At 36.2% G+C, this 23,068-nt stretch overlaps 2 protein-coding genes across 3 annotated transcripts in view; both read left to right on the top strand.

The window, feature by feature from the left end:
• Positions 1–2,121, top strand: part of LOC109033520 (ETS-related transcription factor Elf-5) — a 44,616-nt gene extending 42,495 nt beyond the window's left edge. For both annotated transcript variants that reach the window (XM_019046184.2, XM_019046183.2), the window contains exon 6: positions 393–2,121. In XM_019046184.2, coding sequence (XP_018901729.2) covers positions 393–528 — 136 coding nt within the window. In that variant the 3' untranslated portion in view covers positions 529–2,121. The remainder of the gene's footprint in view (positions 1–392) is intronic.
• A 2,049-nt stretch (positions 2,122–4,170) lies between these two features.
• On the top strand, positions 4,171–22,975 carry Karybeta3 (karyopherin beta 3). The gene is made up of 14 exons (XM_019046097.2): positions 4,171–4,329; positions 5,083–5,232; positions 6,512–6,738; positions 7,086–7,410; positions 9,294–9,505; positions 10,177–10,299; positions 11,449–11,711; positions 12,361–12,636; positions 14,283–14,468; positions 14,778–14,951; positions 16,108–16,299; positions 16,934–17,187; positions 19,140–19,497; positions 20,375–22,975. Exons 1-14 carry the CDS (start codon positions 4,249–4,251, stop codon positions 20,845–20,847), a joined length of 3,294 nt encoding a protein of 1,097 aa, XP_018901642.1. The 5' UTR covers positions 4,171–4,248; the 3' UTR covers positions 20,848–22,975.
• Positions 22,976–23,068: the final 93 nt, after the last annotated feature.

The raw sequence follows: 23,068 nt of genomic DNA, 5'->3' as shown, positions 1-23,068 counted from the left end.
GGATGGAAGTAATGCCAAATGGCAGTTTCAGTGTGTCAACACCTTGTTGACGATGAGTCTGTACATATATCATATGTTAGGTAATAAGATAAACATTTCCTTGTCAACTTAACCATTAGATGCGTTATTGTAATGTAGACTTTTTGAATTAAGTCAGATAAAAAAAAAAAAAAAAAATGTCATTAAAATGTAAAGTTAAAGATGAAAGATTTAAAAAAAAAAAAAAAAAATATCATTGATTTTTGTTGTACCTATCAACCAAGTTGTACGAGTTGTCTCCCAAATAACTATGCATACTGCTACCAGTTTTTTACTTTCTTGTTTCAATATTATGTTGGAAAAGAAGCTCTATTGTAGAGAGAACGCTAATTAGTCTTTGGATTTGATTTCAGGTACTACTACAAAAGTGAAATATTCCTACCTGTTGAAGGACGCAGATTAGTCTATCAATTTGGTCCCAAGGCAACTGGATGGAAGACAGATGATCCTAACTTCCAAAAATCGAAACTTACCTCCAAGTCAGTCTGATTCAGGGTTGTTGACATTAGGGTAACTGAAGCCTTAAACTGTCCATGACGAAAGAGTTGTAACTGCATCATCATGCAACAAAATCTCTCTGAACCACATTCATTTTTAGAATGAATAAATTCATTACTTTGTTCAAATGAATTACATTACATGAAACTTTTTAATTGTGTCTTTTACTAAAGAAAGTGCTGTCAGAAAGTTTGAAGAGGATTTATGCACAATTACTTTAATGTCTGAATTCTATTTGTTAGTAGCTACAATGTTGCTACACTCCCTCTTCTCGATGTTTTGATTTATTCAACATTCTTTAAATGGGGAAAAAGACTTTTGGTTAAGTTTTTTTCCTCTTTTCCCCTCACTTTTTGGAGCTAAAACTGAGCTACCACTCATTATGTAATATTTTTTATTTTTTATTTTTTTATTATTATTTATTTTATTTTATTATTTGAGTGATGCACGAATAAAAGAACTTCAAAGCTAGCAAGTGAACACAGAACTATGAGCTCATAATGCCCGTAGGCATGACCTAAGATCATAAGTTCAGTGTGCCAAATTTTCCTTTCTAGGGTTAGTGTTGGAGGTCTCAGACTCTTGTGTTGATGTTGATATTGAAAGATAAATTGTAAAATGATCACCACAATTCGAATTGCTATGTTTCAATGAAAATAAGTTTGATAGTTCAGAAAATTCCAGATTTTGCGATCTGTGTATCATGGCAAGTGTGAAAAAAATTTCTCTTCAAAGGAAATCAATGTAAAAGACAGAGGAATTGGGGAATTGTGATTGTCAACAGGATTCGTGAGACAATGAAAAGTACTTGAAGACTCACGATTTTTATTCCAATTTTCGAGCCCTTGAAAGTGTTCATTTAATGGAAAGAGTAGTGAAAGTTCTCGAATATCTTTGAATTTTAAAATTAGGCATCTATTTTCTGATAGTTGCAATTTTTCATTCCAGTAAAATTGTTGGTTCTTCTCTATCATTATCAGTGAAAGAATTTCGACCTTGCGAACTAGCTTTTTTTCTCTGCTTTCTGAAGGGATCTTTGGCCTCTAATTTCTAGTAATCTTGCTCAAATATCTTCAAAAAACTTGCCATAAACCCTGAGGAATCCATGAAAAGGACTCGTATTTTCGTAGCCATTGAATTTTGTTTTCATTCATTTTTCTTTCGACCCTAAGCTCTTTCTCACACTTTTCTGTGGAAAGATTTGGCCTTTAGGTCAATTTAATTATTCCTTCTCAATTTAGAATTATCATCCATCATAACACAAATTGTCAGCACATGCGATGGACCACTTTTCAAACAATGTTAAATTATTTATAGCTTGCTCAATATGGAATCACACTCTTTTTTTTGTCTAGTGTGCTCAAAAATTTTATACAATGATAAAACTATAGAGCGTGTTTTTGGTAGGAGGTGGCTCTCAAAGCAAAATAAATGCTTCCATTCAGCTACCTCTTTGTCAATGCAGGCTTGACGTGTCCAGTCTAATTTATTTTTAGAGCTTATTACTTGTTGTTTTTGTGATGTAAGATTTCTCTGTGATATGTGTTTTTTATGTTGAGAAATAAATATTTTTTATCCTTGTAATGCAATATTTTTCCTTTTTCGTTTGTAACAAATGACCTTCGATTCTGAAAGAATTTACCAATGTAAATGAAATCTCAATGAACTACCAAAGATGCATAATAAACTGTAGTCGTGGTGGTTTTGTAAGGTTCACAGTTCAAAAAACTAAATTTTGTGGAGTTTATTCTTTGTGGTAAACTGGAGTATATTTACCATTGGACACTAGAATGAAACTCTTGCATGTGTCAGGGATTTGCGATTTGAATACTTTTTCCTTTTTAAAATTCAGAGTTGGGCCAACAGTCTTTCAGAACCTTTCAAGAACACTTCCAAAACATTCTCAGAGAATCTATGTGGAAGCATTCACAGTATACTTAGACAAACCCTCACAGAATGGGAAAAAAGATAATGGTTTTTTAAATCACAAAATAGGCATAGAAAAAAAGAACTAAATCTTTCTTCATGAAGGTATTTTTAAATACTATTATTCGTGTCATAAAGCATCCTGCAGAGAAATTTGCTGGTTTAAAGACATACTCTGGAAAGCGAATGCATAATGAAGGGAAGAACAGTAATTAGTTTTGAAATACATGTTAAAATATACATAAATACCATCTAACATGATAGCAACTAAGTATCTATTAGTATTTAGGAATTTTCTAGCAATACTCCCTAGTAGCATTTGCATGTATTTTTTTTACAATTTTCTGGAAATTTTGCAGGAATTTAATGGCGATTTTTTGAGTGAGATTTTGATTTCATTCCAATGAAGTCTCCTTGAAGTCACCTTTTTTTTAAAAATTTAATAGCGATTAAACACTTATTAAATTTCAATTATATTGAGATTTAATAGAGGGATTTAATATTGAGATTTAGAGAGAGGGAGAGGGGAGGGAGAGAGAGAGAGAGAGAGAGAGAGGTGCAAAACTTTTAATATTATAAAGCATGATGAATTGATTCAAGTAAACTTTGTCCCTCTACAAGATATTAAAAATATATTGATTCTGTTTTATTTGTACGAGGAAACTATCCGAAGTTTCATACAAAATTTTCGGTTGATTTTTATTGAAAAAGATGAAACACGAGTGGAGACCTGCAATGTCACAAGCGCAATGCCCATTGCCCCCTATCTCTACCCCTACCTTCCCACTCTCAACCTCTAATTTCCTCCTCTCCTCTCATAAAAGTAATATAACAAGGAAATTTTCTTGCAGATGTTATCAGTAGAAACAGATGAAATGATTTATAATTTCAGCTGCTTAAACTTCTGCAGTTTGCAATGGCTATTGCACACTGAAAAAGGCACATTCACATCTCACGGGAGAATTCATTCATTCAATGAGCACTCAGAAAATTCTGTCTAGTTTATATAGTAGGTATGCATCTAGTGATAGTGTAGATAATTAGATATGATGTATTGAAAGGAGTTTTCCTGTCATCGGGAGCCTCTCATCAAAAGAGTTACGAAATTTGTAACATTATTCGAACCACTTAGAAAACCTCTTACTTACTAAATTTCAAACCTGTAGAGTGGCATGGAGCGTAAAATTAGAATCCCATGACCATATGCTAACACATTGGAGAGAAGATAAAAATGCCGTGACATAATCATTCAAAGAAGAAAGGTGGTACATCTAGAAAGAAAAGTAAAACCTGGAACATTTTTGTAGGAATAATGAAGTAAGTACCTGATATTTTTTTCAGAACAAAAAGCTCAAGGCACCCAGGAGGATACAAGCAAGCATGTTTTGTTACATTTTGATTGCAGAAATATAAACTTTTTACATTATTTTCATAGACATTTTACCATGAAGAGACGTTAGTTTAGCATTTCATCGGCGAGGAAATGTCCTCTTCATCATTCTCTAACAGCGAGCATTAAGTATTGACAAAAGGTTTTAAAAAAAATGCCAAAAGCGCGCCGCGTCCGCCATGAGAAAGTGCGCGCTTTTTCTGGGATGCGCGGAACTTGAAAAAGGCGCCAAATTTGCGCGGTTCTTTTCTGAGCGAACGCAACGTGATTGGCTAATTTTTTCGTTACGTAGTGAAACATGCTGACCATGCTGATACAGAATCCCACATCTCATCTTTCTTTTCTTCTCGAGTAGGCTCTGGTCGTAGTCTAAACTGTGAAATTTTGATGTGATAATGGCGACAGAACGTGAACAATTTCATAAAATTTTAGTCTCACTATTAAGCATAGATAACAATGTCAGGACCCAAGCCGAAGTAAGTGTTTTCTTTTAATTTTCAATGCTTATTTTGATCCCAATTGGGCTGTAGTGATAGTGAGTCTGCTCCTTACCTTGTCAGTTCTAAACAAAGGTTGCCCACGTTTTCGTCGTAATATTATTTATTTTTGTTAGAATTACTCAATTTGCTGCGGCAGGCACATTTGTCCCTCAATTTTAACGCTCCGTAATCAACAATGTGAAGTTAATCCACGAGGATGAAAGTCTCAAGAATTTTTAGGTTATCTATGGCTCCCATTTCCTGATACAGTTGTACACAACACATGCAATAACTTTTGAGGGGTGCAAGCTCTCTTCCCAAGCTTTTGGTAGATGTCTTCTCCCTAATTCTACAGGGCAAGTAATGGAGATGTCTCTAAATTGCAAGGAGAACTATTGGGCGTGTGATTCCATCTTCGTGCACCCTTATCAACATGCGCAAGTCTCTCTCAAGTTTAGTGTGTTCAGATCCCACCTTCGCGGTCTGCCTTAGTTGAAAATCCACAGTATCTGCCGTGCTTCACTTCTAATCTGAAGAGCGTCATTTTCTAGCTCATTTCCCAACAAGATCTGTGGTATATGTTAAGAAGTCTTGGGGTGTTTCATCAATCCGAGCTGACATTCTCATCTGAAGGTTCAGATTTTCTTTGTTACCTACCCTTGAAAGAATGGGTCATGACAATTGGCATGACTCAGTGTTAAGGATTTTCTCCATCAATTATTGTAACCCAATGTTTTTCCTTTTGCTCAGGAAACGTATCATGCCATTCCTCTCGAGAACAGAGTTATGTTTTTACTCAATGCAATTCCCGATGCTAGTCTTCAGCAAGAAGAAAGGATGATGGCAGCTGTTTTACTCAGGAGAGTATTTTCGAATGACTTCAGTGAAATGTACCCAACAGTAAGTTTGGTTTAATTTTATTTCCCTCTAAGTATATTCGTCTCTTTAAATTATCATACGAAACATCTTTTTCTCAATGAATCAATCACGTTATTCCTTTGTAGAGAAAACCTCAACTAATGAGGAAAATATTTTTTTTGCTCTCCTTAGAAGTGTCGTCAGCTAAGTTGGCAGTTGTTTACTTTCGGTTTGCAGGCGTTTTCGCGTCACTACTATCCACATGAAAACACCTGGCTCTCTCAGAAGCAAGAACACAAGCTTAAATAAGTTTTTTAATACTTTCAAACCCTGTAATACTTTAATTTTTAGCCACACAGAAATCACAACCACAAAAAAGTCTCAAATCATAACTGATAAGTAGTTTTTTTACGATTCGATCATGAGACTGATGTTTTCAATGTGGATAGAAGCGAACGCTGCTTTGTTTAGAGGCCCAAATTCGTCGTTGGCGCTTGCAAACCGAAAGTCAACAACCGTCAACTTAGCTGATGACACCTCTAATTAATGATGAAAATATTATTTTTGCTCTCCTCATACAACTATCACAACGTCGAACCAAAAGAGTCTTTCAAGGGCTACTTGAATGTACACACATATCCGCTGGGTTGTGGTGTTTCAACATCTCCATTCCTATTTTATTTTTTAATAAGAAATTAAACCAACTTTATGACTCGAAATTTTCGAAGAATACTCTTCAAGTATAGAAAAAACAATCACTGAAGTTTTTAAGAAATGATTTCCAGTAGTTAAGTATGTAGAAAATTAATTATACATATATTCTCCATTAAGAAAATAACACAGGCCGAGATTTTCAGACACCATAAACGAGATATGTGATTGCCGGCTCACTCTGTCGTCATGCACATCAGCTAATAGAAGAAAATCATGAAGAACAATGATAGATATGAGCTTTCAATGGTGAAGAACTTCCTCTTCTCGATAAAGTATTCCAGTTGTCTCACTTATTTTGAAAAATAAAAACTTTTACCAATTGTGCCAGTCAGCGGAAAACTTTTTAATGTATCCAGGGTTTTCGGCAGTCTGGAAAGTCAGGTAAATTAGCAAAAGGCATTTAGCAGAAGTCAGAGTAATTAAGAGGATAAATCTTAGTGAAAGTTTTGTTTAAACGTCAGGGAAAGTCTAGGAAGTTAAAATTTTCGGAGTCAGCAAAAAGTGAAGGAAGTCATGGAATCAGAAAATGACAAAATCATAGAAACCTCGCATATTTGTTGCAACGTGTATTTACAATGTCCTAACCTATTGATTATGTTTCTTCCAGCTTTCACCAGAAAATCAACAGCAGTTAAAAGATAGTGTGTTGATGCTAGTTCAAAATGAAGAAAGTGAGGCTATAAGCAAAAAACTGTGTGATGTAGTCGCTGAACTAGCACGAAATTTAGTTGACGATGACGGTAACAACGGCTGGCAGGAATTCTTACTTTTCCTGTTTTCTGCAGCCAATTCAGAGTCTCCTCGAATGAAAGAAGCTGCTCTTAGAATATTCGCGTAAGTATTTATTTTCTCTGTCATCCTAATTATTTTACAAATTCTGCGGCATCTTGTATGGGTCAAATAACATCACTTGGGTACATGTAACGCTTAAATGGTTCTCCAGTACCTAAAAATTTTGAATAAATTATCTTGCGAACAAAAATTCTTAGCACTACCTACTTGAGAATTCGCAAAATTGGTTTTTATTTTTTTTTAGTGCTGAAATAAAAGATGTTATAATCTGTGTCCCCGGACTTTCTGTCAGATTAGAAAGAAATAAATTTCTGCTCCCTCTTGTTCAATTCAAGACCACTTATTATTTTCTATTCAGCCCGTAACTCTGAATTTTTAATATTTTTCAGGCAAGTACCAGGAGTGTTCGGTAACCAGCAACCCAATTACCTTGACGTGATTAAGCAGATGTTAAACCAGTCACTTTGCGATGGAACATATGAAGTTCGGTTCCAAGCTGTGAGAGCCCTCTGTGCGTTTATCAGCTTGCATGAAGAAGCACAGGACATTCAAAAGTTTTTCACAGACCTTCTGCCAGTTGCAATTCATGTAATTGCAGAGTCATGTGAGAAAGAAGATGACGACACACTGCTTAAAGCTTTAGTTGATCTTTGCGAGACTGTTCCCAAATTCTTGCGTCCGCAGTTAGAAGCTGTGGTGCAATTGTGCATCAAAGTGAGTTTTTTATGCCCTCTTCTTCACTTCGCACCAATGAATACACGGCAACTCGCTCAATCACAAATGGGTCAGTTGCGCTGGTCACAGAATCGTGTTTTGATGCTTGCTTCTTGTAGATTAGCTAAGAATAATAAGATCTTTCCAAACCGCAACTTTCTACGTTCTATAATAACCGAGATATCTCTCTATGAAAAGTCAGGTTTTCGACGTCATCCAACGCGGAGGTGACACCCTTGGTTTCTTCCACCTTTCTTTCATCAGTCAGCGTGACGCACATTTGCACTGGTTGTTCAATGTGAAACTCAGATGAAAGCAAGATGGAAGAACAAGGGTGTCACCTCTGCGGTGGATGACATCAAGAACCGGATTTTTCAAAGCGTTAACATTGAACGCAGAAAGTTGCTGTTTAGACAGATTTTATTATCTTTAGCCAATCTACAAGAATCAAGCATCAAAACACGATTTTGTGACCAGCGCAACTGACCCATTGCTGAAGTGTACTTCATTATGTGGCATGTTAGCCATTATTTACAGAATTTGAAAATGATGTAGTTCTAAATCACTCTAAATCTATGGCTTAAGCTAATATAACATATCGCTACAATGTCTAATTTTGCGGTTAAAGCTTCATCAATTTATTCAATGATGATGAAAATTTCTTTCATCACACCTGATATTCTACACGATTACTTAAGTTGTAAGGGTTTTTAGGCAAAAATAATGTTAAATTGCAATTTGTGGATTTGTCCCAGTGGGCCTGTTGCAAACTTTTGCTAGACCAAAAATAAGAGTGGTTCCTTGTAGATAATGTTTCAAAAGTCATGATGAGCGAATTGGCAAACTCTGAAATGCACTCCTAACTTTAGAATCCGCGTAAGAAATTTACATTTTTTGAAGCTTCCCGCTTCAAAAAGGATACTATGGCTCAGGTGAACTTTTCGATAAAGGAGTCATTCCATTCAATCCCTGCTCAACATAGTTGACGCTTCCGTGCGCAAGTTTAGGAGAGTTTGAGGTCAATCAAGGCAGATATCTATCAAAGCGAGAGATTTTGAATGTAAACAGGCGGATTGTTATCAGGTGGTTAGAATCATCGTCCTGTCACATGTGTTTTGGCAGATTGGTGAAGGCTACGTTGAATATTGCATAGTATCCTTGTGAGCAGGGGTTGGATGAAATGACTCCTCTAACGAAATGTTCACCCGTGCTGATGTATCGTTTTTGAGGCAGGAAGCTCGAATATAAGCAAATTTCTTATGCAAATTGTGAATTAAGGAGTGTATTTCAGACCTTGCCGATGCGCTCATAGTGATTTTTGAGACATTTTCTATATGTAACAATTCTTATTTTTGCACTAGCAAAAGTTTTCTAGAGGCCCATTTTATATTTAAATTACTTGGAAATTCGAAATATTTAATATAATATTAATAGTGAACAGGACCTCAGAATATATTTTTACTGGCTCTTTAGAATTCCATCCTTGAACGAATATTTTTGCTCCACCTCCTGGTGCAAGATCAGGGTGTCTAGCATCAGGAAAAACCGGAAAATATCAGAATTTGGCTGACAGGAAAATATCAAGAAAATCGGAAAAATCGGACATTTTATCAGGAATTTTTCTCGCGCGAATGTCCTCAACGGAGAAAGTCTTACTGCTTTTTGCCCACGTGTTAGGAGTCGAGAAAAATCAGGAATTTTCGAAATGAAAAAATTAGGAATTTTTTATAAAACATCAAGAAAAATCAGGAAAATATCAGGATTTTTCAAAATTAGAAAATGCTACACACCCTGAAGATGTTTGAAAAACATTAACCTAAAAGAAAATCGAATTTTCTATTTTTTATTTAGTTCATTACGCATCCATTGATTTTTTCTTGCAGGTGTTCTCCGATGAAAACAGGCAAAATGAGTTTAGACACTTGGCTCTGGAAATATTTGTAACTCTAAGCGAAACAGCTCCAGCCATGATGCGGAAAGTAGGAGGCAAGTACATTCCCATTGTTGTGCCACAAATTTTGAAAATGATGACTGAAATTGAAGATGATGCCGAGTGGACACTTCAGGATGAGATAGCTGATGATGATGCTGATGAGTAAGTAGTCATCGGTTTTTTGAATATTTTATCTAGCTTACAGTTGTTATTAACATTGAAATGAGATAGTTTAAAAGCATAATTTGATTAGTAATCTACCTGTGTGATTTTGAACACAACACGATTGTGCCTCAGAAAGATTTATTTACATTACCGATTACTCACCTCCAAAAAGTGATTTTAGACGCCCATGACTGCATTTAATCACGTCCCAGAAATTGGACTTTATGCTCTCACACAAGGGTTTTGCTTGTTCATTTTATCCAAGATCTCAAACTATATGCTCAAATTTTCATTTTTTTGACTGAGCATGGTGTCCAACAGCTTAAGGGCCCTTTAAACTATGAGAATCAGAAATAATCAAAAGTCAAAGATCCTAAATGCTTTGCTTACATTAATACCTATCTCACTGGAATTGTGTCTTTGTAAAGTGGACATAGAGTTCAATTTATTGGATGAAATGAGCAGGAAATGTACAATGTGTGAAAGCGTAGCACACAATCTTTTATGCGATGCTCTATTACGAGTAGATTTTGTAATCTTGCGACAAAAACGGCAGCAAAATTTCTAAACTTTCATCAGTAATTATCTTTGATTTTCTCTTAAAATTCCAAGTAAGAAGTTGCTGAAATTATAATTATATGTTGATTAATTATTAATTGTGTTAATAGGAATAATGTGATTGCTGAATCAGCGTTAGACCGATTAGCTTGTGGACTTGGCGGTAAAACAATGCTTCCTCACATTGTAGAGAATATCCCTACCATGCTGGCAAATCCAGACTGGAAGTACAGGTGAGACTTTACAAATATTTTGTCGCCAAAGAAACAGTTGCATCTGAGCACCAGTCCAAACATCTTGTAGTGAAGTTTCCAGGATCATTTATCGTTTTGGACCTGAATCAGATGCCAGGTAACTCCTCTGATCGGTGCCGCGGTTGAGGGATTCCATTTTATCTAGATAAGATCAGCTGTTTGTTTCACATCACTGAGTATAAAATTTACAACTGTCAAAATTTACCTTTGAGCAGTATTGTTTCTCAGGCTATGATGAAGCAGCTAAATGGCTGATTATATTTGAAACTTGACAATAGACTATAAATAATTGACTGCTAGTGTGGTTCTCTACAGTGGTATGGTTAGTTATACTTTCAGGTCTTTTTACCTTGGGGGAAAAAGAAATGAGTCATTAAAAAGACGAACATTAAGTATTTTATCATTCAAGTTTTTTTTCCTCCTTCATTCATACTTTGTTGTATTATTTTTGCTTTTTTAACATCTTTGACAAAAGAAGAATTCTTATCAATATTATTGACAAATTATTAGTGAAATGCAAGTGACATTTGTCTCCTTCCTTTCTATCTATATATTTATCTGGTTTTTCAAAGAACGTAATTTTTTTTTTTTTTTTTTTTTTTTTTTTTTTTTGAGTAAAAGATCCTCAAATATATGGAAGAAATCAAACATTTTAACACAACCTCAGAAATTCAAATTGAATAAAAAAATAAATAGGCATAAAGCCTAACTTTTCCTGGTATCAGATTATTTTCAAACTTTACAAAATGCGTTGCTTGCGTTAGTCCCAAGGAGGAGATTCACTGTTTGGTATCGCCATGAAAGCCAATGTTTCATGTCTTCTCAGCCATCAGTAGAGGTCTTAAAATGCCAGAGGAGCCCCTGTTTTTAAATATTGTCAGTACTTCAGCACCTAAATTTTGCATCTGGCAACATCTGGCGATGTCAGTAAAAGTGCCAGGATAGACTTTGGTGCATCTTCTTGTAAGTACACTCAAGGAGGCTTTTTTTTCCACAGTTGCTCTGGCCTTAGGCTGCAAAGAAATTGACATATCTGACGTCAGCTGCATTATACCTTTGGTAAATTTTTTGTGTACGTTCACTTTTTCCTTACATTCTCACCATAGATACTTTCATTCTCTTCTGCAGACACGCCGCTCTAATGGCAGTTTCAGCCGTAGGAGAAGGATGTTACAAACAAATGGAAGCCATGTTACCACAAATTATGGAAGGCATTTTGCGGTTCCTGGCAGATGAGCATCCACGAGTGCGCTATGCAGCATGCAATGCAATTGGTCAAATGTCAACTGATTTTGGACCCAATTTCCAAAAGAAATTCCACGACAAGGTCATTCCAGCTCTTCTCATGATCTTAGATGATGAGGATAATCCTAGAGTGCAAGCACATGGAGGTAATTAGTCTCAATCTAACCTCTCAACTTATTATTGCCTGGAGTTTGGATTCACAGACAGTAGGTCCACGAAAGAATGGTCTACTCAAAAAATGTCTAACTTTTGTGGTCTACGTTGAAAATGTCTGCAAATAAGAGGTCTACTTTTAGAATGCCTGACTAAATAGAAGTCTACATGAAACGCGTCTATAAAAGGAAAGTGAATACATGATGTTTCTCCCCCATAGATACAACAGTCATTTCTCAAACATTTTAACTCTCAATGGGGAAAAATCGGCAAGAGTGTACGAAATTCCTGCGTTCTCTCCGTGTCAGTTTGCATAGCAATGCGAATCGTGAAAAGATTTTTGGTGTCAAAAGATAAGTACTTACAGACACTTTAAAGGTCTGAGTTGAAACAGATGCGTTAACTTCAATGACCTCTATGAAAGTTGACTGTCTTAAATGGAAATTGAGCATTCTCGAGTTACCGACTTGGTGTGTTTTTTTTCTCACTGATTCTATTGTCATTTTGATTATTTAATTTTTCTCCATGACTCACTTTCATTTTAACATCAAGGGAACTAAATCCAGCTGAATCTTACTACAAATTATCAACTCAAAAACCCATTACTTTTCATGGCAACATTTTTCTTTTTCTTTTTTTTAGGTGCTGCTCTTGTAAATTTCTGCGAAGAGTGCCCAAAGAGAATCCTAGCCGATTATCTGGATGGAGTGATGGCCAAACTAGAGTCTGTGCTCCAAGCTAAACTGAAGCAACTGATGGAAAAAGGAACCAAACTAGTATTGGAGCAGGTAGTCACAACAATTGCCTCTGTAGCAGATGCGGCCGAGGACCAGTTTGTTAAGTTTTACGATAGGTTGATGCCGTGTCTCAAGTACATCATTCAGAATGCCAACTCGCCAGAATTGAGAATGCTGAGAGGTATGCCTTACTCCTCACTCAACTTTTTTTTTAAATTTGAATGTTTAATCTAATCAATTGCATATCATGAAGTTTCTTAATCTTTAAAAAAAATTGACTGTTATTATTTTAGAATAGTTGAAGATTTTCTGCGAAAAAATGCTCATTAGTGTTCCAGTGGGCATGATTGTATGAATCAACTCATTCAACCCATCACCAACCTAAACAAGAAAGTCGTTACTCAATTATTCGCAATCCAGTTTCTCGCACAACATAGTTTTTTATGATGAAGCAAATTAGAAAATGTATCCTTGGTATTGTTCAGCCTTTATTCTTAAAGATATGAACTCAAATGATGGATAAAAATTGCAAAGATAATGGGGTTGTTGCATGGGTGAGGGATTTGAGAATAAATTATATGTAGCAGTAGAACTTTTCGCCCCAAAAACGATGGTAACTTTAAAAAAGTAAAAAATTGAGTCCCAAAGCCCGGAAAAGCTCACTAAAGTTCCATCAAATTCAAGTCGGAAATGAAAAATCTTCATTGCCTTCTATACAGTTGGTCAAACTACACGTCACACTGCCTTGGAGTCTCTTCTTGCTGCCATTACCTACATCTAGACGGCGTAGTTATCTTGTGGAGGTTAGGTTAGGTTAGCTCATCTCAAGGTCTTATCGGCTACGATGATAAGTGGATGCAGCCAGAAGAACCTGAGCAGGCCGGTTGCTGCGCACCACCCTCCATTCATCGCCCACCAGCTCCTTCGTTCCGTGAAGAAAGCAGGAAAAGAGTGGTTTTTAACTCACTTGTGATTTAAAAATAGTAGTAAAGAGCCAAAAACTAAGTCTGAAAATGATTCACCTATCTTTAGGTATCTATCAAGATGAGAAAGTGGGATTAATCAGATAACTGAATTTTTCCTGATTTTTTAAAAAAAACTTTTATTAGCACGCAGTTTAGATAGCAAAAACCCATGGCGGTGCGTTGTGACGTCACAGTAACGAGATTTTAAGGCGCACTAAGGAACCCCGTTTCAAACAGTTTATGACTCTTCCGGGCGTTTTCTGCATGTTCCAATCATCAGATAGTTTTTCAATGAATACCTTAACAATCAGCACCCCTCCAACTTGTAGAGACTGAATTAAAAAAATCATGCAACAACCCCATTGCATGCAGTTTGTGGTGAGAAATATTTTGTGCAGATTAAAACCAAATCACCTGTTGGCCTGTTGTACAGGAATGGCAATTACCTGTGCTCCCAAAATCAATGCTATAGAAAGGATTTGCTTTTTCTCATGATGTAGATGGTATTTAATATTCAGCATTGAAAAAATTCTTCCCCCAATTATTGAGACTCCATGGATGAAAAATCCTTAATGCATCCTAATTGGTGATTTTGGTATCAAAATTTAGACTAAAATTCGATGAAATTATTTGACCTCAATTCTTTATTTTCAACTTATCCAATTTTATATTGAATCTGCATAATTGAAGACATATTTGGTTTTTGCTCCTCGATAGCAAATGCTCTTTTTGGACACAAAGAAGTGAATTCTGTCATCTGAAGCAAATCATTGTGTTTGACTGGTACAGCTCAGGCACTAACTACTTGACCAAAAAATATCAGGAATAAATAGATCAATCCAATCTACTTTTAATCTTCCAGGAAAGGCAATTGAGTGTGTGAGTTTAATTGGATTCGCTGTCGGAGCTGATAAGTTCGTCCCAGATTGCAGTGATATTATGGACATGCTTTTGAAAACACAATCCGAAAGTAATGAGCCTCTGCCGGATGATGACCCACAGACATCCTACCTCATTTCAGCATGGGCGAGAATCTGCAAAATTCTTGGTAAAATCACTGTATTATTTTTAATTATATTTTTTCTGTCGAAAAATGGAATAAATATCTTTTCAATGTTCCGTATAATTTTAACTGTTCAGATGGAAGAAACCTCATTCCACAGGGGCAAATCTTTAAAAAAAAAGTGACTTTTCTCAATTTTGGTCCAAAAAGTAGGAACTAAGGTTATCGACCAAAAATGCTTTCTATCATTCCAATAATTAGTTGTCAACGACTGTGAATACATCTGATAAAATCAAGTCTTGCTCTTCTGTGCTCTTCCATGTTCCTCAGTGATGTTATTTTATGCTTTTGCAGGCAAAAGATTTGAGCAGTACCTACCGTTAGTCATTGGGCCAGTCATGAAGACTGCTGGTATAAAACCTGAAGTCGTACTTGTGGACAACGAAGCTATGGAAGATATTGGCAATGATGTTGACTGGCAGTTCGTCTCCCTCGGTGAACAAAAAAACTTTGGTATCCGAACAGCTGGTAAGAGTTATAAACACCTCTTTGTCTTTTCTCATCACCTCTTTCAAGGTTTTAGAATTGTATTAAAATGTGCTTTTGCCCTCCTCTTAATAGGGTAAACATCTTTTTAGTATGTTTTGAAAAAATTTAGAAATGTTATTAAAGTCTGTCACGTCTTAGTTAAAGATGGCAAATTGTCTCAACTTTTGATTATGAGGTCTGTCTGGGAAGTATCAAGCCTCTGCTTATATCTGGGAATCTACTATAGATAAGAAGTTGCGACTTGGTTTGGACTTTTTCCATATCCTCCTGAAAGCACACACGCAATTGCAATGACATGCATTCAATCAGTTGACAGCAAGCACCTGATTAAACAGTGTGTATCAAGTGTTAGCATGGCATTTTGTTTTCCGCGAAAAAGCTGGATTTGGGTGTTTTTAAATCAGATTGAATGTTCAAATAGTGCAAAATAAGTTTTTAGGGGTTCTCAAGGGCGGTAGAGTTCAGATTTGACAGATTTCTTCCAACATTTCACTATTTTAAAATTACAGCTCCATACAGGCCCACTGAGCGGCTGGTTGGCGCTCGGTGGGCCTCTAAAGTAGCGCTACAGAGCTGTAATTTTAAAAAAGTGAGTTTCTTGGAAGTATCTGTAATTTCTGAACTCAGCGACCCTCAAGAACCCCTTAAAACTTATTTTGCACGGTTTTAACATTCCATCTGATTTAATAACACCCAAATTATTTAACTGAAAAATGTGATTTCGGGATTTTGACCTTGGGAATCTCGAAGTATGCAATGTTAGACGATTTTTCGTTCAAACCGGACCTCAATATCTTTCTTTGTTCAAAAGCTATCGAGGTTCACAGGTTTGGAATTCCACCCCCCCCCCTAGCTCCCCCCCAAAATTTTTTGGAGATCTGAAAATTTGGGATTAGAAGCGCTCAAGTATCAGTAAGCGTTAGACACAGTTTGAAGAAATTCCGGGGGGGGGGGGGGGGAGCCATTTTTGCATTAAGCTCTTTCCTCAAATCTTTTAAGCAGATTGAGTAGCTAGTTCACCAGAAAAAGAAATCTGTCGAATACTTCCAGACAAACATTGTAACTCCATTCTATTAAATCAAGTCTTAGTGTCTTTTGCCTCAATTTTATTTTTAAATAATTGTTTTTATCGTAGGTTTGGAGGACAAAGCTGCCGCCTGTGAAATGCTGGTTTGTTACGCTCGTGAATTGAAAGAAGGTTTTGCACCATATACTGAGGAAGTTGTCAAATTGCTTGTTCCTCTTCTCAAGTTCTGTTTCCATGATGGTGTGCGAACAGCAGCAGCCATTAGTTTACCCTATCTCTTAGAATGCGCTCAACTGAATGGTAAGCAAGCAAAGAAAACAATTACCATTCAACTTTACTGGGCATTCGCCAAATATGTAATTTTTTTAATGTTCCCCTGAAACAAGTTTTTTTTGTCATGTTATGTAGACATTCAAAATATCAATCTGTGACTTTTCCTTCTTTTGTATCCTCTTCTTGTCCATGTTATTATTGCCTCTTTTCATAGCAGTAGAGATTGAAAGCATCAGAATATTAATTGCCCTTTGACAAGGCACTCTTACAGCCCTCATAACCCTTTCATTACCGTGAATGCCGCATTACTCAGCAACCTCTTCTCGGGAGTATTCACATTTGTAACTCTTTTCATCGAAGAAGATCTGAATTAACTTTAGCCTTTTTCGATAGTGTGCTGCGTTTTTTTTGCAATTTCTCCGGTGAAGCACGCATGTAGAACCTAGCCTGGTAACGATAGAGCTTTTGCAACTCTTTTATAAGATCCCAATATCAATCAGTGGTTTTTAGAAAGTTCTCTTAGGTTCATGACTTGATTAATTGGAACTCTCTGTAAAATCTGAGGAAATAATTGACCTTGCTTTTGGGAAAATGCCATGAACCCTGTCCGTTTGCATGCGACATTTTGAATTAAAATAATTTAATATATGACTGTTTTCAGGCGCAGAATATTTGAAAGGTATGTGGAACTTCATCTGTCCAGAACTTTTGCGAGCCATCGAAACTGAATCAGAGCCAGATGTCCTACTTGAGTTGATGGATTCAATGGCTAAGTGTGTAGAATTCCTAGGATCCGGTTGTTTGACGGAAGAATGGATGACAAGTCTTCTTAGTTTTATCAACAGGACCATGTCTGAACATTTCCAGAACGAAGTTGACCGATTGGAGAAAAGGAAGGATGAAGATTATGATGAGGTATGCCTTCTCAGTCATAGTTTACCATATTTATCTTATTTCATGAACGTTTGCCTCCATAAAACAAATTTTTCCTCCTTAACTTGAGGAGTTTCAAGTTTGAGGATGCCTTGATACTTACAAGATTAATTTGAATGTAACTCATGTTTAAATGGTTCGCTGTTTTAAAACATCAAGTTCTCAGAAAAGATTAGTGATATGTTCAGAAGCCAATAGCTGGATGTGCAGTGATACCTCGCTTATCCGCTCATCGCATATCCGGCGAAACATTTTTTTATGTTTTCGAAGTGCTCTTTGTTTTCCCACACATTTTCATTTGATTCATGTGCTTTTATGAAATTTCAATTATCCAGCGTTTTCTATTTCCGGCTTGGGGTACCATCATAATTCATCAGATAATTGAGGTATCACTTTAGTTTTGAAAAATGTTTCCAACTTACAGAGTTTATGCATCACTTCTTAGTTAATGTGATAAATAAGAATTCATCAAAATTTTAAGTCTGTCAGTTACAAGGGGCGTTCAATAAGTAAGTATCCCCCTCCTCTAAAATTAATAAAAATGGACCAATTTTTAAAAAAAACATGAGCTTAAAATCTTTCTTAGGATATACTGAGTTCAACAAATGAAACCCCAACAAAATCAAACTATGTGCGGCCAAACCCGAGCTGTTTGAATGCGCTGAGGTGCGCGCCACACCTGCTGGATCCATAGGGATTTTAAGTATGCGGTAAAAGAGGAGCTTCTTTGCCAAAGCTGCAGTCTTTTTTAACTAACAAAAAATCCAAGAAGTTAGGTGTAGAATAAGGGGCTTTCCTCACTTCTCCACGTAGTCACTAGCTTGATCCAAGCAGGTCTGGTACTGTGAGAAAAGCTTATGGATGCTATTGGGTGACTATTGAAGAAAGTGTGGACAGATAGTTTGACGTTTTACAAATGAACTCCCCTAATTTTAGCTTTCAGATAAGGGAATGAATGATAGTCAAATGATGCCAAATCAGCAGAGGAGGGAAGGTGTGAGAATACTTCCAATTCGAAAGATGCCAGGCGATCTTGAACAATTGGATGATAATATAACTCCATGATAAACATGTGAAATAGACTACCATTTTATATGTGTTTACCGTGATTTTATGATCAATGTAGATTGTTTGGCCCACTCGCAGGGAAAATCCAAATTATTACCTTAGAAAGGTAATAACAGAACACCAAGCTGCAATGGATTGCCGATCCGGCAGGAACACCGTGCACCGCGGCGCGTTCAAACGGCTTGCGTTCAGCCGCACATGTTCCGATTTTGTTGTGGTTTCTTTTGTTGAACTCAGTATATCCCTAGAAAGATTTTAAACCCAAGTTTTTTCAAAATTGATTCATTTTTATAGATTTGAGGAGGGGGGGATACTTACTTATTGAACGCCCCTCGTATATTAGAACTTAACATCCATGGAATAACATATTATAAGTTGTCGCATATAACTGTTCAGATATTGTTTTCTATCTTATGAGCCATTTGTGCTTAACAAACGGAGAAATGAACATTATTGATTTTGATGTTATTATTTTTTCATCTGATTTTTCCTGCTGTAAATATGAATCAAATGATGCAGTGAATAAATTGTTTGGAGAGTGAGGGGTGGTGTATGATTGTAAATTTCTCATGAGGAGGGGAGGAATACGATTTTTATTAATTCCTGAAAATTTCTGAAAAAAACTTTCCCAGGAAAAATTCCTATTTTTGTCCAGACGGCCAAAATACTTGAAGGCATGATCGTTTACCAAATATTCGTTTTTTTGCTCAATTTTTAGAGATTTGAAAATGAATTATTTGCATCAAGCACCTCTAATTCCACTCAAAGATGCTAACAGTAGAGCTCCTAAAGTATAAGAATTTTTTATGAATCAATAAATTTATTGCTTTTGTGACACCAAGCTCATGTTTTATTTTGGATTCCAGGTTGTAGAAGAAGAATTAGAAGACGAAAATAGTGAAGACAGTTTCAAATTAGCCAAAGTGGCAGACATAATCCATGCTCTCTTCGTGTCGTACAAGACTGACTTTTTCCCCTACTTCGACCAGATTATCCATCACTTCATCAAAATGTTGGAGCCCAACCACTCATGGGCCGATCACCAGTGGGCTATGTGTATCTTCGATGATGTAATCGAGTCAGGCGGACCAGCATGCATCAAGTACCAACAGTACTTCCTCGGACCCATGACGACCTATATCAGAGACAAAGTTCCGCAAGTGCGACAGACTGCAATCTATGGGTGTGGAGTTTTAGCCATGTTTGGAGGACCTACTTTTGCCAGTAAGGACCGTTTTTATTTAATTTTCATCAAATGAAAAATTGATGATTTGAGATACCTCAAAGTTATCAGTAAATTAAGAGGGGAAATTCCAAGTATCTTCAGTGCCATTAGGTGTAGCAAAAATCATTTCTAGTGTTTCTGCCTATGTAAGAATCTGAATGCCTTTGCTTTGCAAACTCTTTGTTGGGAAATATGCTCTTAATTTCGGACTCTCTACATAGTCAAGAATTGTAATCTCAAGGGAATTAGATACCCGCTCTTGGGCTAATGGAGGTCTCAAAACCTGATAGTGCTCAAGATGTTTCGAATTTCCTCTTTTACTTTGATAGTCATACAAGCATAGATAATGGGAACAGTTTCAGTTGAATGGATATTTGCTTTGAGGATGCCATTATGTCAATCATGAAACTATCAAATCCCCTATCTTGATTTATATGTGTGGTGCTGGAAGTTGTAGGAGAAACCTATCTTCAATATTTGCTATAAAAATATTTTACTTGAAAAATGGGGAAGTTAAGCCCTAAACATAGTTCCATGTTCTTATACTTCAGTGCTATTTTGCAAGAGAAATAACTTGTGCCGGCATTTGTGTACCACTAGACTGGATGAAAAATCAGCGGTTAAAGACGAATGAAACCCAAACAAAGAAGGTGCATCATTATTTCTAGTCATGGCTACTGCGGTTGTAGTGCTGAATGCGATATGCAAGTATGTATTTTCTGAACAAAATGACTTGTGGTTATGCGAGTTCAATATTGAGGAAAGAGTTTGAGGGATTAATAACAGCTTCTACAAGTAAACTTAAGTTAACTGTAGTATATTAAGTAATCACTGTCCTAAAATTCTAATTATTTTCCCTTTTTATTTTTATCACAGGTACTTGTGCAGAGGTCCTTCCGGTCTTAATATCCATTATCAATGATCCAAGTGCAAAAACTGAAGAAAACTTAGCTGTTACTGAGAATGCTGTCTCGGCTATCACAAAAATCCTCAAATACAACAGCGCAAATGTTAATGTAGATGAAATCCTCCCAATCTGGTTCACATGGCTCCCGATTTGGGAAGACACAGCAGAGGTCCCCCACGTCATGGGTTATTTGTGTGATCTAATTGCAGCAAACCATCCTACCATCTTAGGCGCAAACCATGCGAACCTACCCAGAATTCTAAGTATATTTGCAGAAACATTCATGAAGGAAGCCATAGAAACAGACACAGAAGTAGCCAAACGAATGATTGAGATTGTGAAGCAGTGCTTGCAAGGACAAACAGAAATTGCACAGATGTGCATCAGTCAGCTCTCCCAAGAGCACCAACTAACGCTCCATAATTTACTACAGAGCAACTGATTTCCTACCCTGGCGTAACTTCAAATTTCATTCTTTCGAAATTCTAGTTTTATTGCCTCAATTTGCAGTGTACGATGTCTTGTATATGTTTGTATATAAGTTAATAAGCAGTGAGGTGTTTTCAACTCGGTGAAAAAGAGTACACAATCAAAGTGGGTCACCTGTAATGAACTCGATATCATAGCTAATCCATCAACCAGATGATTAGTAGTCCTGTTTGTAGCTATTGTGTAATATTTCTAGGATAAATCCCAGTTCTCAAAACCGAATCATTTAATCAATTTCAATCTGATTTAACTGTGAAAGTTTCTGATGCCCTCGTCCTCTTTACATATACTATTTTTTTTAGATAAAACCAGTTTTGCACATAATGACCTGTTGGTGGCGCTTATGGTTCAGACAGTTGAACATACGGTGAACCACTGCATTTATCGTGGTTCTTTCTGAGGTTGAAATCTTATCCAATAGACTTCTAAAAATTATTTTTATCAACCTAATCAGTCAGAGGTGATAACAGGAGATGCCGGATGAAATTTTCTTTTGAATTCCGGATTAGGCACTTCCTGTGTCAAAACCACATACACTTCAATTATTTTCTCTTTTTTCTCTGTGTACATGCTTATTAGTATCTCAGTTCTATTGTAATATTACAGTTAAAGTAAAGCCAAATAACTGTGATTGTTGATCTGTTTTCGTATTGATTTCTGCTCGAATCATCAGTGAAGCTGTGTTTGCTAGAAGGAGTTGTAACGGATGTTTTATTTAAAACTAGTAACATTAATTTTCCCTCTATGGGAGGTGTAAATCTTTTGTTGTTATCTTTATGTTTAGGGAACTAGTAGTAGCTGTTTTAGTATGATCATTCAATGTCTTGCGCAAGCATTATGTCTTTTTTGGGATACGCATCTTATCTCAGCTTAGCTCAACATTTTTTGTTGGTCTGAAGATTTCAGTGAATTTGACTTCAAAACTGAACTCTGTGAGACCCCAGGCCCTCTGTGATAAAATGTAAAAAATTCATAGTCTCCTTGAAATGATACGCTCCAGGGTACAATTGTGGTTCAACTGGTATTCAATACTTTGCAGTGATGAAGTGAAAAGTTTGGGCGAATTGTGATTTTTATGCCGAAAAAGGTAACAATCCTGTGCAGGGGTCTGTAGAATTATTTTTACAAAAACAGTAATTAAATTCAAAGAAATCAAAACAGGTTTGCTGACAAAAAAGCAGCACATTGAATTCAATACATTTTTGGGTCAAATCCTGTTTTTATTCTGTTATTTGTTTTACGTTTTCTTTGCCAGTGAACATCATAAAAATTCAAGTGCAGGGACTTAGCTTTTTTCTTACTTAAATTTCAGGATTCTCCCCAGAAGTTTCAACTTGTGACAACATGTATTTTATGTCAAGACCACAGGAAGCCCCTGGGGTCGATATCTCTTAGTCAGTTTTTTCAAAATGGATGCAAGGTAAATAGTGGTAACTAAACACAAGATGCAAGGCTGATGCAAGCAAAAAGAGAATTTTTCACCAAAGAAAACTTCAAATATATTTATACACATTTTGCACTATTAAAAAAGTGATGAAGCTGCTATCTGCTTGTTATCTAAATTGATGTGTGCACTTTTTTTGAAGTAGCACGAATGATGCACTCAGGACCATAAACTCATATAGAAACGTTATCATAAGCTCTCTTTTCTCCTGAGAAAATTGTATTTGACTTTCAGTTCAGCTTAACCCAAACATCACAATGGAATGATCAATTTATGCTGTATCGGCTGCTGTGCTTTTTTTAATTGCAAATGATTCAATGCAGATGCAATAATACGAAGAATCGATGTAGTACATATATGAAAAGAAGTGTGATGGTGTAACCTGTGCCAGATTATCCTGTTTCTATTTATTTCTATTTTCTGGATCATGTCCGCCTATTTGCTTCGGTTTCCTCCCGGTTATTACTATATTACCGAATTTAGCCAGTTATTTTCAGCCACATCGGCATTGACCTCCAGCTGGGTGTGATGGAATGTTATTTCTATGTCTGACCAGATGTCGATTTAAAAAAAAACATGTATCAGCTCCTGGAGCTGATCATAAAATTTTATTTAAATAAAAATTTTGATTTTTGTATATTTGTGTAATTTTATCATGTTCTACCTCCAAGTAGTACAGAATAGTGAGGTGAAAGAAAAAAAATCATTTTCGCTGAATTTTTAGTCACTA

Source organism: Bemisia tabaci, chromosome 4 (assembly GCF_918797505.1).
Source record: "Bemisia tabaci chromosome 4, PGI_BMITA_v3".
In the NCBI taxonomy this organism is placed as follows: domain Eukaryota; kingdom Metazoa; phylum Arthropoda; class Insecta; order Hemiptera; family Aleyrodidae; genus Bemisia; species Bemisia tabaci.
This window is presented reverse-complemented; position numbering and strand designations above follow the sequence as displayed.

What these genes read in the sequence shown, in the direction of transcription:
- Karybeta3 (XM_019046097.2), top strand. Translation starts at nt 4,249, where the DNA reads ATGGCGACAGAACGTGAACAATTTCATAAAATTTTAGTCTCACTATTA. An exon ending in AGAATTGAGAATGCTGAGAG is followed by an intron (nt 12,637 to 14,282) that starts GTATGCCTTACT and finishes TTAATCTTCCAG; the next exon opens with GAAAGGCAATTGAGTGTGTG. An exon ending in AGGATGAAGATTATGATGAG is followed by an intron (nt 17,188 to 19,139) that starts GTATGCCTTCTC and finishes TTTGGATTCCAG; the next exon opens with GTTGTAGAAGAAGAATTAGA.